Source organism: Polyodon spathula, chromosome 4, assembly GCF_017654505.1.
Source record: "Polyodon spathula isolate WHYD16114869_AA chromosome 4, ASM1765450v1, whole genome shotgun sequence".
Lineage (NCBI taxonomy): Eukaryota > Metazoa > Chordata > Actinopteri > Acipenseriformes > Polyodontidae > Polyodon > Polyodon spathula.
In genome coordinates this window covers 95,280,490-95,295,104 of record NC_054537.1, presented here as the reverse complement: position 1 = coordinate 95,295,104, position 14,615 = coordinate 95,280,490, and the positions used below count along the sequence as shown (strand labels likewise).

The following is a 14,615-nucleotide window of genomic DNA, read 5'->3' as shown; positions in this document are numbered from 1 at the left end:
GCTAGCTAAGGATTTAACAGGAATTCCCCTGAAGTAGTAAACCAAGGCAAAGCAGTAGATACAAGCCTATCAACAGTCATCATTGTAGTATTTTAATTACTATGATTACAGCTTTGTTTATTTTTAAGATTCATAAACAACGCATCATTTGATCAAATTGAGTCTTAACATTGGGCTGAAACATGATCATTCTTCCATTCCAAATTAGGTTCAGTAGGATATTGGAATCTGAAATCCGCACCAAATTAACATTTAATGCGTAAAAATACGCATAGCATTTTACTGAACAGCTTGTCTGTCTCCACTCCCGCCTCCCCTAAAACAACTACATCTCCCAGAATACAACAATATCTTCAGCTGATAGGAAACTACATGAAAAAACAACCCAGCAAACATTATCCAATCTCTGGCTAGCCCTGTTGCCTTTGCAGCCAATCACAGTAAGAACAAGAAAAAGTGAAGCTACACAGGTTGAAACATAAACACCCCAGTGCAGCTGCAAATCCAACTAGAACCATCATCAGAGGCAACCGCTAAAAAAAAAAAAAAAAGGTGCCAAGAATATTAAACAAACTGTTTTATAACTTTCCTTATTTTATTTATCTGTAGGCTTTACGTTGAACACGGCTGGCAATTTTTTATAATTAAATACGTTAAAAAAAAAAAAAAAAAATCTGATTTAAATCAGATTGTTTTGATTTAAATAGATTTATATATATATATATATATATAGACCTATATAAAAATAACCCTGGTTTCAGCGGGTCTTAACACAGTGCTCAATTGTCTATTTGGGATCCCACTGCACTGTCATCAGAATCGCTGCGTTGAATATGTTAATGATGGGGCAGGCCCTCTATAACGGGGCAAGACATGTCTTCACAATACCATTTCAGTGCAGTATTTATTCTTTTTACATCTTCACTTCATTTATACACCGCAGAATACTTTTCATGTCTTTTCCTTGAGAAACTATATAAAATAGGTAGTAAATGAAAAAAACTTTTTTTTTTCAAATCAAGGTGATTTAAAATCAGCCAATCTTGATATTGAAGTTAACATGTTCACTAAGTTTAAGAACTTCACGTTAAAATACAAGTAACATAATTTACAGTCAGTGTGATACCTTGACAAAAAAGGCCAGAGACGATCAAGACCCTCGTGGAACACACGCCTGGTTGTACAAGAGTTCAAAGTAACATTGCAGTTAAAATGGAAGGCTCTTTTTTAATGCCTACCCCATTACCAATAAAGATTTTACAGTATTTATCACGATTACTCATCACTTCAAGGTAATGCTGCATTTTACCCCATGAAAATACATTTTACTCTCTGCGTTAGAGGCAAGTTACTCCCAGACCAAAACCCTTATCTGGAGCGCTGGTAGCTAGTATATAGGAACATGCTCAGGATTTCATTTGCTTTTTTCAAATTCATAATATTTCTTCCATCTACCTTTTAAGCATTATTTTATAGCACTTATGTCAAACAAAAACACAATCCCAATTCTTAAATAGAAGAGCCACTGTTCCTTTGAACTTTAGGATGCCAACAACGCATTACAAAGATGGCATACATTTGACAAATGTAAAAGTAACCCTGTTTACCTCACAATTAATCACCAATTAAAATGACCTAAGCACATCTATTATCAATTCCAACTTCCATTCTTTAACCCTAGATTAAAAGTAACAACCCTATCAAGCATTGCACACATTTACCCTACATGCTTCTGTAAGCTTTGTAATTCAAAGTGTGCACTGTGTACAACAAAATGTAGCTTGTAGGTTATGTCCATTTGTATATTAAATAGAAATGTCATTTTTATAATAAAATAAAAGCTAAATTAGACTGCAGTAAAACAAAAAAAATTAAAAATAAGGCATGCAGAACCTTAGTTATTAGGAATACCCTATTTAAAATACTTCTGTTTTGGGTAAGCATTGTGGGTTTTGCCACAAAAAACAAACAAAAACATGACTTTTTATGATCCAAACAGACAAAGAGCAAGAGATACAGCAAGTCAAATCCACGGCTGTCACTCAATACATAAACATAATGCACAAATAATCAAATGGTATAAAAAACAGAAAGTGCTGCTACAATCAACATCTCAAACTTAAGCACACTGTTTTCTAAATTTCATTACATCCATTTTACAGTACCAACGCTGAAAATCATAACAAAATACACAAGTAACTCCCTCATATGACGACACGCATGTGTGTGTGTGGTTAAGATCTATAGCCGCAACAATTTAAAAGACGATAACATTAGCACTTAAGCCCAGAAGTCTAGCATCTAGTATTTATAGTAAATGTGAAACACTTGCATCATGCATATGGTAAAAACACTACAGTTAGAGGTTTAATTGGGGGAGAAAAAACACATTGGCTGACCTGACATTTCTATTACTATACAGCTATGGCCAAAAGTGTTGCATCACACTAGAATTTGATATTAAACTATGCAGACAATCTAAACGATATTTAAAGATAATAATAATAATAATAATAATAATAATAATAATATAATAATAACATTAGATATTTGATTTATCACGTAAATCAAAAGAAACTACAAAATGATATTGCAAAAAAAGGCTACTGGAAGCCATAACAGTAGTACTTAGTATCTGCACGTGAGGCACCGTGTTTTAACACAGCCTTAATTAAGGAAGTCCGATGCTGTGTTGACTCCACGACTTCCCAGCTGAATAGGAAATCTAAGGAGTGACGCTCCAGTTCGTGTAAAAAATAAGGTTGACTTTTCAAAAGGCGACGTACCAACTGAAAAGAACTAAAAGACAGGATGGTTTGGGATTTGGTTGAAGAGTTATCCTAACTTAGCACCACATTAATGGTCCAACTTCTAACGTGCTTCGTACTATCCAGTTGGATGGATGGCCAGAAGTGCAGAAATCACGAGCTACCGTTTCATCTTTTAGAGTGAAAACCCTTTTATCAAGTCTTGTTTCCTTCCACCACCAGAACTTCACCAAAAGTCCAAGGTCACGAACAAAAGTAGGGACAGGGGAACCATGTTTACAGGATACCTAGGACACGAAAACCGTCTTTTCGTTGGGGTCTATGTCAAAGGCATCTCTTCGAACTAGTAACCCCTGTCCTGTGAGATCAAAATAGAAAAGGGGGACTCAGAACTAGAACATCTGTAAGTTTGGCTTCCCCCCTGAGTCTTTCATTGGCCCCAGTCTTTGTATGAAACCAGGTTCAGAAACATTCCGTTCATTCCAAGAGGTTCTCTAAGGAAGCAAGGTTAAAAAGGACACTAACGACGTCAATCACCTGTATCTCTCACAGACGTTTGAACACAGGTGGTTGATCCTGGCAAGACCGTGCTTCACTTTTGAAAATGCAGGAACTGGGGAAAACCTTTTAAATGCTTGAAGTCTCTTATAATCTGGATGACCCTAGATACTGTGCTTTGGCAGGCATCATCTCTGCTGGCCGACAACTGCTAAAACCTTCCTTATGAAGTTCAAATGATGGCTGACAGTGTTCGAGGAGGTATGGCTCTTCCCCTTGGCTTGCTCTGCAGTTATAAAATCTATATGTAAAAATCATGGTTATGATTATATCTACTCGTTACCAGTTCTAATTGTCACCTTTAGATTATTTCTAATTGAGTAACACTTGTCAAGATCTGTGTTGTTTTTTTAGAAATCATGTGTTTTCGTGTTAGATTTTTCAATTTGTCAGTTTATGGAAAACTACAAAGCTGTATGTAATTCAATATGTTAACGTAACATTATTCAGCAGATTTCATTCGACTACGAGGCAAAATTAAATAATTCTAGGGTGATGCAAAGGTTTTGTTCACAGCTGTACATTTAAAATATGCACCAACTATGGGCTTAATGTTCAAATTAACTTAAAATTAGAAGAAAAATTCACTAGTCTAATACATTTACATGGAAAACAAAATGAAACAAATACAACCGTGCCATTATTTTCTGTTCTAATTAAGTGGAAAAACAAAGCCAAAAAAAGTGTATAAATCTATTTAAAACAAACACATAAAGGGGAGGGGGGATATCCTCATAAAAGCATCGTTAACCACCAACAAAACATGAATGCAATGACCCGTGCTCAGAGACTGGTGCTACGCTAGGCGCTATGTTAGGAAAGTTTTTCTGCCAGAACCACCCCCTTCCCAAAACACTTTTTACATTGAAAATGCTTTATACAAAAAGCCAACTAAACTGGTCTATACTGTCTACTTTCCTTGTTTCTTCAGGGCATCACTTAAATACAACAACTATATACGTCAAATCTTCTCATTGCTGCTGTGAGCATACCAGCATACCCCAATGTGAGAAGGAACTCAGATAATGGCTATTAAGATCCAGCTCTCTTTGCAGACACTTCGTCTGAGGTGGCCCAAGCTGCACAGTACCAGTGTGAAAGCCTTTGCACATACAGAGTTTAAAAAAGAAACGGAATCAAGGCATCCAAAGCAGTATAACAATGACAAAAAAACCCAAAAAAACATTTACTTTATGAAGACCCTCAACACCAGACTGCAGAACAATACTACATAAAAACAACGCAGCATTGCATATCTCAATTCTAAACAATAGAGGATGGAGGGCTTTCTAATGGGTCTTCCATGAAAATAGCTTTTTTTTTTGTTTTTTTATTTCTCCTAGTTTCAGGTCAAAAGCATTCTGTCCTCTAGAGATATTAAAATAAAATGTTCCCACTAGTTCATACTGGTTTGTTAAAAAGTAGTACACATATACATTTATGTAAGCGCTGTCTATCTCATCAAGAGAGAAATGCCCCTCGTATGCCATGTACTTATTGTTATAAGAATGGGGTGGGGGGTTCCCGGGTTCCACAAGTGCAGATGGTCTGATCTGAGCCCAGCTCTGTTCAGAAATGCCATTGTTCCACCCCGCCCTAGCCTGTCCCTCCCGCTCCCCCTGGTCAAGCAAAGTACATGGTGCACAGAGTGTCCTGGTGAATCTGCACTGCCTTGGCCAGGGCCTGCTGGTCCCGCCCGTTGCTCTGTCCTGAGGTATGGCTTCCTTCAGCACTGAAGAGAAGAAAGGAAACATTCAATTCAATTAAACAGCAACACATTATACATAAACGTACATGTTCTTCACAAGTTTATCAAACCAAAAGTAACTGAATTCTGAACCTTAACTCAAGCAAACGTTCCAGCTTTTGGGATGGCTTCCCTCTGCTGCCCTTTTTTCTCTCTACTTAAACACTCAACCAACCACAGGCATGCAGTCAGGACAACTAAGCAGAGGTGCTGAAAATATACCAGTATGAAAAATAAAAATCTTGTGAATGTATAAACCACTGAGCTCATGCTGAGGTATCCGACTGTTTCCTAGCAAGTACGATACCCCTATATAAAATACCTGTCATGCTCCTTGTCCACTAGGTGATAGCGCGCTCGGAAGGCGACCAGGTGGGCATAGTAAGCAGGGGCCGGGATGGAGACGGAGCGCGTGCAGCGCACATAGGTGTGGCACAGCTGGTAGGTGAGGACCTGCAGCTCATCTGAAGTAAAATGGTTGTCATCCCACAAAACGTGGTAGTGAGACGGTCGACTCGTTCCCTATCAAGGCAAAAAAAGTTAGTGCTTACTGATCTCATTGTTCATTTTTGTTTCTGCTTTAAGTGTAGACAATTATGCTATTTAACACAAGTATAAAAAGGTATCAATGTTGGGGTACACAACAACAAATAGGTCAGTCATATTTTGGTTAATTGTTTTTTTTGTTGTTGCTTGTTTTAAAAAAAAATCAGTGAAGATCCCCCACCCGACCCCCCAAAAAAACAACAAAAAGGCACATAACTATTACAAAACCAAACAAAAAACATACTCCACCACTGGACAAATAATGGGAAAAGAAGTAGGCAAATGAACAATATCTGAAACCTATTACTCCCCCTCCACAATAGAAGCCAGCATCTGAAATTCTCTGGCTTGGGGCACATACCTGAATGCCAGCATGACTGCACAGGTAGAAGTCAAACTCAGACGGGTGGGTAATTTTGGTGTCTACAGTGGTTCCTGCAGGGATGTTTCCACTCTTGCCAACCTGACAGAAAAACAAACCACACAAACGTAAATCTTGTATCATCCTTACGTAGCAGTTACCATGCATCCCCACCTTACTTACAGGTACATTTATATACACCCTATATGACATAAACAAGGTGTAACCTTACATATTTCAATTCTAGGCTTAGTTATATTTAAAAGGAAAAAAACTTTAAAAAAAATTGATAACATTCATAAAACTACTGTACAGAATGTAACTTTGCAGGAAACAGTATTACCCTCTCATTCCTGTCCGTACAGAACAGCCGTGTGTGGTGGCGTTTCTGGACCACAACGAAGGTGATCCCAGGCTGGTAATCTTTCTCTAGTTTAATACAGGCCTCACGAATCGCTAGCAGCTCATGGTGAAGAACCTGGGAAGAGCAGAAAGCATTGTTAGATAAGGTATTGCAATTTCAACATATGTAAAACAAGTGTGAGGCAGTGAAATATAGGGGCTATGCACTTAATAAAATCATGCAGTGTTAAAAAAACCAAAACAAAAGGTTACTGGACATTGTTTTGTAAATAACATTTGCAATGCTATTTAAAATTATATAAAATAAAACTAGAAGGAATGGTGTTGTATCCTAACATGAATCCCACTCCAGTTTACCTGATTGAACTGTCCCTCTGAGATGCCATCGCGGTAGAAGATGATGCGAGTAGGCTTGAAGCGGGTCGATTTGTAGAACTGGATTAAGAGCTCTCTCACCATAGCAGCCAAATCCTGGATAATCTCCTGACGATGCTGCTGAACACGCACTGTGGCACAGTAACGGCTGGGGTGAGCATCCATGCTGCCAACAACCTGAGCAAGAGGGAGGATGATGTTAGATTCCTGGAGATATATTGTCGGGTTCAAAGCTGGGATGTGCAAGGGCTGGACTTACTGCGGCAATAGATGGCTTCTTCCCATCTCCGGCTGGGGGGTGGGTCACGTCTGCCCCAAGGAAAATAACTGGCTGCTGAAACACTAAAGGCCTGAAAAAAATATAATATTTTTTCATTCTAAAACTCAGGGATGGAAATAAGATCCCTTACATGGCAGTTTGGACATTATAAAACTCAGGGATGGAAATAAGATCCCTTACATGGCAGTTTGATCCATTCTTGGTTTTACTATGAGCTTGGTACCTGTATATATTGTGGCTAATCAAGCTTGTAATAAACCTGGAATTGGTGAAACTGCTATGCAATAGGAGTCTTATTTCCATCCCTGTAACCGATTAGTTTATTTAACTGAATATTGACAGTAGGGACTTATTTTATATTGTTACATAATGCAAGCAATGCCTACATATGCCCACATAAGCACTAACACAAATCACAACAGCAATGGAAAGCATTCAAATGGAGAACACACAAACAAATCTGAAGTACTTGCCTGCCCTGGGGTAACAATATGTTGTTGACTCCTCCAAGCTTGACATTTATCTTGAGGCAGAGATTTGAGAGGGTCTGCGGAGTAGTTTTCTGCACATTCTTCACTTGAACACACTGCGTTGCCATTCCCAAGACTGTGTCCCCAACACGCTTCACCTCAGCTGCCATTATTCAAAGAGGGGGACAGTTAATACCAAAAGAACAGCTTCCTTTTGTTTTATTGCTGAAGTACTTCAACTTCCCAACAAAAGACAACAAACACTTGGAGCAGAAGTTATTTTAAATATAAATGCAGATGAATCTGCTTTACTATTTAATGTATTTACTAGTATGTATTTAAATTACATACAGCACACACACACAATACTATACTATAAGCTCAAAGTAGCAGGAGGGTGGCAACGGGTTCTCAAGACGAAGTACAGTGGGGTCCCCTGATTTTGGCAGGTTCAACCATGCTGTGAAAGCTTGAGTAACATACTCGGCCAAAATAGAAGGGGCACTCACCAACCGCTTGGCCAGCATGGTGAGTTATGGATAACCCCCCCTGATGAAAGCACAGACAAAAACGTGAGTTAAAAGTTATCGGCCCAAGTTCTTATTCGCTCAACTACCTTGAATGACAAGGCACAACTGGCTTCATATTTGGTTGCACACCGTGTGGCAAAAGAGAAAATGTCTCCTACAGTGGCCAAAAAACTTATTCTTCCAGCATCTCTGGATATGGTGCATACAATTTTCAATGACAAGTGTGCAGAAAAATTGAGAAGCATTCCTCTCAGTGAAAACACAATGTCTCAGCGAATATGTGACATTGCAGAGCATTTGGAAGCCCAGCTTATTACTCGGTTACAGTCAGCCGGGGATTTTGCTATCCAACTTGACAAGAGTACTGATGTTTCAAATTGTGCAAGATTGTATGGCAAGATGACTATGAAAGATTTGCTGTGTTGTCTGACTTTACCAACAAATATAACAGGAGCACATATTCGGAGCGCTGGATGACTGCATTGTGGGAAAAACAAATTGAATTGGGCTAATTGCAAAGCAGTAACAAGTGATGGTGCAGCAAATATGACAGGTAGAAACAGCGGAGTTGTGAAAAGAATATCTGAGGCAGCTGGTAATGATGTTGTCTGGAATCACCGTTTCATTCACCGTGAAGCTTTGGCATCCAAGGGTGTTTCCCCTGATCTTATGGCAGTACAGAAGGAAGTAGTGAAAATTGAAGCTCGCTGAACAGCAGACTTTTTGAAGCGTTATGCTCAGAAATGGGAGCGGAGCACACTCATTTACTGTTTCACACTGAAGTACGGTGGCTGTCGAGGGGCAGAGTACTAACAAGGGTGTACGAACTCAGGAATGAGATTCACATTTTTCTGGTAGAGAAACAGTCTAACTTGGCAAATTTGTTTGACAATGCCAATTGGTTAATAAAGTTGTCATATCTCACTGACATTTTCTCAATTTTAAACAAACTCAATTTGAAGTTTCAAGAAAGAGGCAATGATTTATTCTGACACTGCGAGCATACACAAGCATTCCACAGGTCATTAGTACTGTGGCAAGCACGACTAAAAAGTAATCGTCCCAGCTACTACAAGTTCCCAGCACTGTTACAATAGAACAGCATCAGTGAAGAAAAAGTGAATGACATTAAGTGTCATAGAGTTACATCTCGCTGCTCTGTCTTACAGTTTTAGTCGCTACTTTCCTGCAGAGGGGTTTGAAAATCTGAAGGAAGCGCTTTGGGTGAAAGATCTTTTTGCTTTTCGAAAATCCTGAATCAATAATGGAGCTAAACTTGATGCCTGAGCAAGAAAACGAGTTGCTGCCACTCGCCTGTGACAGAACACTGAAAACACGCCACAAGACATTACATTCATCATCGTTTCGGATCAGTGTTTTCAAAGAACAGCCACTGTTAAGTAAGATTAGTGTTCTATTGTTGCTGCAATTCACAACAACCTACATGTGGAACTGGGATTTTCGACAAGGTTAAAAACAAAAGAAAGAAACGGACTCAACAGCACACCTAACATTCGAGTCGCGCTTTCATCCTGTGATCCAGATTGGAGTGAGATCATGAACACCATCCGCCACAGTAGGTAAGTAAAACTTACCTGATCGTCTTTCTTTTTTGTACTGAATTTAAAAATGTTATACAAGTAACGTCAATGTCTAATTTTAATTATTACTTATAGTGAGGCGGTTAAAGCTAGCATGCATCTACTGCCCAGGCTTTATTGTGATTTTATGAAAACTAGTCAGAAGATATTATTGTTTTGGGTCACAGAGTTACGTGTTTTACCTCCACTGGGTCGCGAAAAAAAAGTTTGAAAACCACTGACTTACATCACTGAACAGTTCACAAAGGGGCCAAGTAGCAGAAGCACACAAAGACTGCTTTAAATAAATAAATAAATAAATAAATAAAATAAGCACACACACAACACAAGAGTTCTAAAGCAAGGTTCAATCCTTGCTCGTACAGTGAAAGAAAAACAAACAAAGACACACGCCTTACAGTAACTTCAACACGAATTTTCTAAAAATGAATACTAACCGTAGACAGGTGTTTTCCCAGGCAGGATCACCACCACCAGCTGCAAGCCCTGGTAGGTGTATTTCAGGTGCTTGAACATGGGCTCCACACTGTCCGCTCCTTGCGCGTATTTACAGAAACATGGCTGGCCCTGGATTGGCATTCCTGCGTCCCGCGAGATCTTGCGCAACTGGTCCGTAAACGCCCTGATGAAAACCAGCATTTATTGTTATTGCCTCAGGCTCTCAGTTTAAAACTACATGAATAAAAGATAATAAATACAGGGGCTAGCTCAGCTTACTTGAGCAGGAGTTCGGTGCACTGCCGCTGGGGAGCAAAGCAGGCAATGGCCCAAACCTTGATTTCAATTCCAGTGTGAAACTGTTTGTTCCTCATATCCCAGACTCCCTGGATTGGAGTGGCGATTGCCTTATTCTGTAAGCAAACATAAAGCATTACCAAAACGGTCAAGACATCTAATGAAAAAGTATACAACAGCTGCTTTGAGAAAGCAAAACAAGACAAACAACATGGTGTCTTATTGCAATTGAAAGATACAGGCTATGTTAACATCACTCAAGGTCAGATTTGGCAGAAATCAACTGCTCACATGGCAGTGCACTGAGATCTTAAATCCAGACAGGACTTTGTGAAAGATATTGCACACCACTGCAATGCTGCTGCCAGGTAATCAAGGACGTACAGTGCCACACTGAAGCCCAGAAGCCAGTATGACACCAAAGATTCCTCATTTAGAACATAACCATCATATTCTTACCCGGCCCCCGTAAAGGATGGAAGGTGCTTGAAGGACACGCCCATTTACTTCTGTCATGTCGTCTCTCACCCTTACTCCAAATTCACGTACGTAAGGATCGTTGTTAAAGTTGGCACTTCTCATCTACAGAAATAAATAAATAGCTTATAGTTGCTTATGGTCGTACCAGCTTTGTGGGCAAAAGTTGAATTATGATCTCTTGATCTACATAATCAACAAATCAGCTATACATGTCTGAACCACTGATAGTTTGTGATAGCCATTTTTAGCTATAGGACATCAGTACTCCTTAAACCAATACAGTAGCAAAAAAACAAATAAAAGCAAATTAAATTAATAAATACAAATAAAACATTGTTGCACCTTAAAAATATGACCATGGGGATTATGGCTTTTATTTATGTATGTATTTATTTTGCACTGTACAGCTCTTGCTTGAATGCAGCAAGATGTGCCACAATGAAACACTTACCAGCTTGCTGATCTCATCCTGCCTGTCCGGTGCTGAGCGGGCTGTGGCGCGGATCATAGTGGAAGTCTGATTGTCCGTTAGCTTCTTTATACACCTCTGTCCTGCCACTATGTTGCAAACCTGAGCAAGAACAAAAACACTTCTGATTAGTATACTGCAAAAATCAAAGGATATCAGATTAAGTGAACACATGTACTGTCAATTATTGTACAAAAATTATTATTATTATTATTAACCGTGTAATTGTTAGAAAACTGGAATCACCATGCTCTAGCAGCCCACTACGCTGAACCAGGTGAAGCAGACAGGAAGATACAGAACAATACTGAAACGATTTACACGAACAAAGCAAAAAGCAATCCGCATTATCATTATTATTATTTATTTATGTCTTTATCCAAGGTGACTTACAGGTGTTACAGGGCAGTAGAGGGTTACAATGCTTAAAATTAACATTTAAACACAACACAGGGTTTACAGTAAGTGCAAATAATACTACCAAAATACAATATGAACTAGGATTACAAGTTACATCTACAATGACATCGTAGTGCAATAGTGAATTCATTGACTCACCTCAAGAGGCAGGTAGGTGTGCTTCTGCTCTTGTCCGACCTGTAAACATGGAAGATGAGGATAGCGGAGGACAAGCTTGTACTTGTCCTTGAAGTACTGTGCTACAGTGCATTCGATCGTCTGTCCATTCTCCTGCTGAAGAGGGAATCTGCAGAAGAAACCACACATTACAGGACCAATTCTACAAAACTGTTACAACACCCTTCATCAAGGCATCCTTTAAACCCAACTCCCAGACCCCTACACTATGACAAAGGGAGAGTGTATAAAACCAGAGCTGCAGGCAGTCCGTATTCTCATCACTAGCATTTCCAGCAGGATCAACAGTGGACTGGCTTTCCAGTCTTGACTGCCTCTATCAGATACTTTAATGGAAAGTATGTCACGTGTAGATTTTTCTCCCATTTCTTACGTTTGGTGGCTCGCTGGCCTCCTAGTTACATTGCATACTCTGTATTTTCTCTTCATTTGCCCACAGTGCGTTATCTCAACCTTCAGTCCTGCAAACAGGAAACAGAAAACAGCAGCCATTAGAACCACAAGAATATTTACAACATTTAAAAATAGGAATACAGTTAAAAGTGGGCAAATTAATAGTTTTTTTATATTTTTTATTTAATAGCAGTATGCTTATACAGTAGGATCATTGACCTTCTTTGGTTTTTCTCTTTTTTTTTTTAACATTATCTGCAGAGGCTCAAATCCTAAATCAATTTATTTGTGACCTGTTCACGCTGCATAACCCAGATGCACCCCCTTGTTTACAGTGAGGTTTTACAACAGGGTCCCGTCAAGGCTCGGGGAGCGCGGGTGACATGCTGTCCCACAGTAACACAGCAAGACAGTGTTTGAGTGGAGATCTGAACCCAGAATTATCTTGACTTCCAATGCTCTGCTCAAACCACTAAGAGGCACTACTGCACTCTACACTAATCAGCACAACACAAAGCCGTGATTATTGCATTCTATTAAGAACTGATATACTGAACTGTGGATGAATCACATTTATGAATTTTCTTTTATTTCTAACACTTTGTCACAGTTGATTTATTACTCATAAAAATACAAATCTTTGTCAGTTTCTACTGAAAAATGGGCATAATTGATAGAATATTATTTTTTCTGTTCTGCTGCACCATAGTAACATTACATAATTTAGAACTGTCCAAATAGTTTGTATAAACAGATACAGGAAGAAATAGACTGATAGAGCAAATGTTTATAAGAATTTCCTGTTAGCAGGCAACAGCAATTTATCTTACAAAAGGACATCAATAGAAGAACAAAAACACAATACAAAAAGAATCATACTGAAAAAAAGGTACATACATTGTGAGAATTAATCGTAAGAGCTTGCTTAAACTGACCAAAATCACTTTGTTTCCTCGGGTCTGCAGACAGACTATTCCAAGAAGAAGCAACTGAATAGGAAAATGAAGATTTACCTTTTTCAGAAAACATCTTTGGAAACTTGAAAGCCCTATTAATTTACACCTTGAAGACTGTGAATATTAAAATTTAGAGATAGAAACTTGAAAGCCCTATTAATTTACACCTTGAAGACTGAATAATAAATGTGGAGATCTGGAAAATGAGGGGCAGAATGAGCCTCAACAACAACTTTACAAATTCTAAGGCCAGCGGCCAAAAATATACCAGAATTTCTGTAGCATAACACACTGTGCACTGAGCACACTACATCCATATTCAGAGTATTTTGTATGTATATATGCAGTACAGTATATAAACATGTATACATACGAATACATTTATAAACACATATACAGATGAGAAAATTCATTAACACATTAACCTCTTATTCAACATTGATGTACTGACCTATTAAAGCCCATTTAAGAGTCACAAAAGCACTGTATTGTCTTAATGGGACAACTGACTCTCTACGTTACCCAGCACATTTATACAGGAAGTTATAGCATATTCAGGTTAATTTACTATACACGAATTACAATGATAGACCCATATATAAAACTAAGATTTTTAGAAAACAGTTAAACTGACCTGACCAAAAACTACACAGTACTAGTAACAATGCGTCATCCCATTCATAGAAAAAGTAAGTAGCAGTACAATTACAATTACATAACTAAAATAAAGTATTTACCTTTAATTTCCTTGGTAAACTTAACTCTCTGGGAGTCAGTGAGGGGCTTCTGCTGTTCCTCGATGCTTTTGAAATCCAGAACTTCACACATGAACTCGATCACAGGCTGGGCTTTATAAAATGCTGTGGCCGACACTGCAGACACAGGACAATATCCTCAAGTTACAACTGCTGACCACTTCCTAATCACAAGGACTTTGTAACAAGCAAATTAAGTAAATATCATTTACAAAGTTTCAGGCTTCTGGGCTAGAAAATCATCACACAAAAACAAAACAGAGATTAAATTTATTTTACCATCAATATTCAACATCATCTTCCACAGGGAAGGCCTGACAGACTGGTGGAAACCAAACCAGACCTCCCTCCCGCCACCCAGGGGATTGGAACAGCCCTCTGAGGGGGTGAAGAATGAGCGCCCTACAGGGGTGTACCTGTCAAACAAGCACAAACAGCTGTATTAACACCTGCCAGCGCCTGAACAGACCTACAGGGCCAGTCTTCATAGCAGCATGCCAACACTAGCAGAGGATCACAAAGCAGCAGCCCATGGTAAGGTGTGAAGGACCCACCTCATAGATGGCAAGTGTCTCATCACAACATCCAGGGCCTGTATGGTTTCGAAGGGTATATTGGGCAGCCGTCCAGC

General features: G+C 38.9%; 1 protein-coding gene across 3 annotated transcripts in view; it reads right to left on the bottom strand.

Moving 5' to 3' along the window:
• Nucleotides 1-3,793: 3,793 nt before the first annotated feature.
• Nucleotides 3,794-14,615, bottom strand: part of LOC121315180 (protein argonaute-2) — a 40,529-nt gene continuing 29,707 nt past the window's right edge. For 2 of the 3 annotated variants that reach the window (XM_041249227.1, XM_041249228.1), the window contains exons 5-21: nucleotides 14,539-14,615; nucleotides 14,264-14,400; nucleotides 13,967-14,101; nucleotides 13,209-13,262; nucleotides 12,254-12,341; nucleotides 11,842-11,989; nucleotides 11,266-11,385; nucleotides 10,794-10,916; nucleotides 10,317-10,450; nucleotides 10,037-10,221; nucleotides 7,472-7,631; nucleotides 6,978-7,068; nucleotides 6,701-6,895; nucleotides 6,324-6,458; nucleotides 5,981-6,082; nucleotides 5,396-5,595; nucleotides 3,794-5,058 (exon numbers count right to left, since the gene is read on the bottom strand). The exon at nucleotides 14,539-14,615 is cut by the window's right edge and continues 105 nt beyond it. In XM_041249227.1, coding sequence (XP_041105161.1) covers nucleotides 4,950-5,058; nucleotides 5,396-5,595; nucleotides 5,981-6,082; nucleotides 6,324-6,458; nucleotides 6,701-6,895; nucleotides 6,978-7,068; nucleotides 7,472-7,631; nucleotides 10,037-10,221; nucleotides 10,317-10,450; nucleotides 10,794-10,916; nucleotides 11,266-11,385; nucleotides 11,842-11,989; nucleotides 12,254-12,341; nucleotides 13,209-13,262; nucleotides 13,967-14,101; nucleotides 14,264-14,400; nucleotides 14,539-14,615 — 2,193 coding nt within the window. In that variant the 3' untranslated portion in view covers nucleotides 3,794-4,949. The remainder of the gene's footprint in view (nucleotides 5,059-5,395; nucleotides 5,596-5,980; nucleotides 6,083-6,323; nucleotides 6,459-6,700; nucleotides 6,896-6,977; nucleotides 7,069-7,471; nucleotides 7,632-10,036; nucleotides 10,222-10,316; nucleotides 10,451-10,793; nucleotides 10,917-11,265; nucleotides 11,386-11,841; nucleotides 11,990-12,253; nucleotides 12,342-13,208; nucleotides 13,263-13,966; nucleotides 14,102-14,263; nucleotides 14,401-14,538) is intronic. The other variant, XM_041249229.1, reaches the window with a different exon arrangement.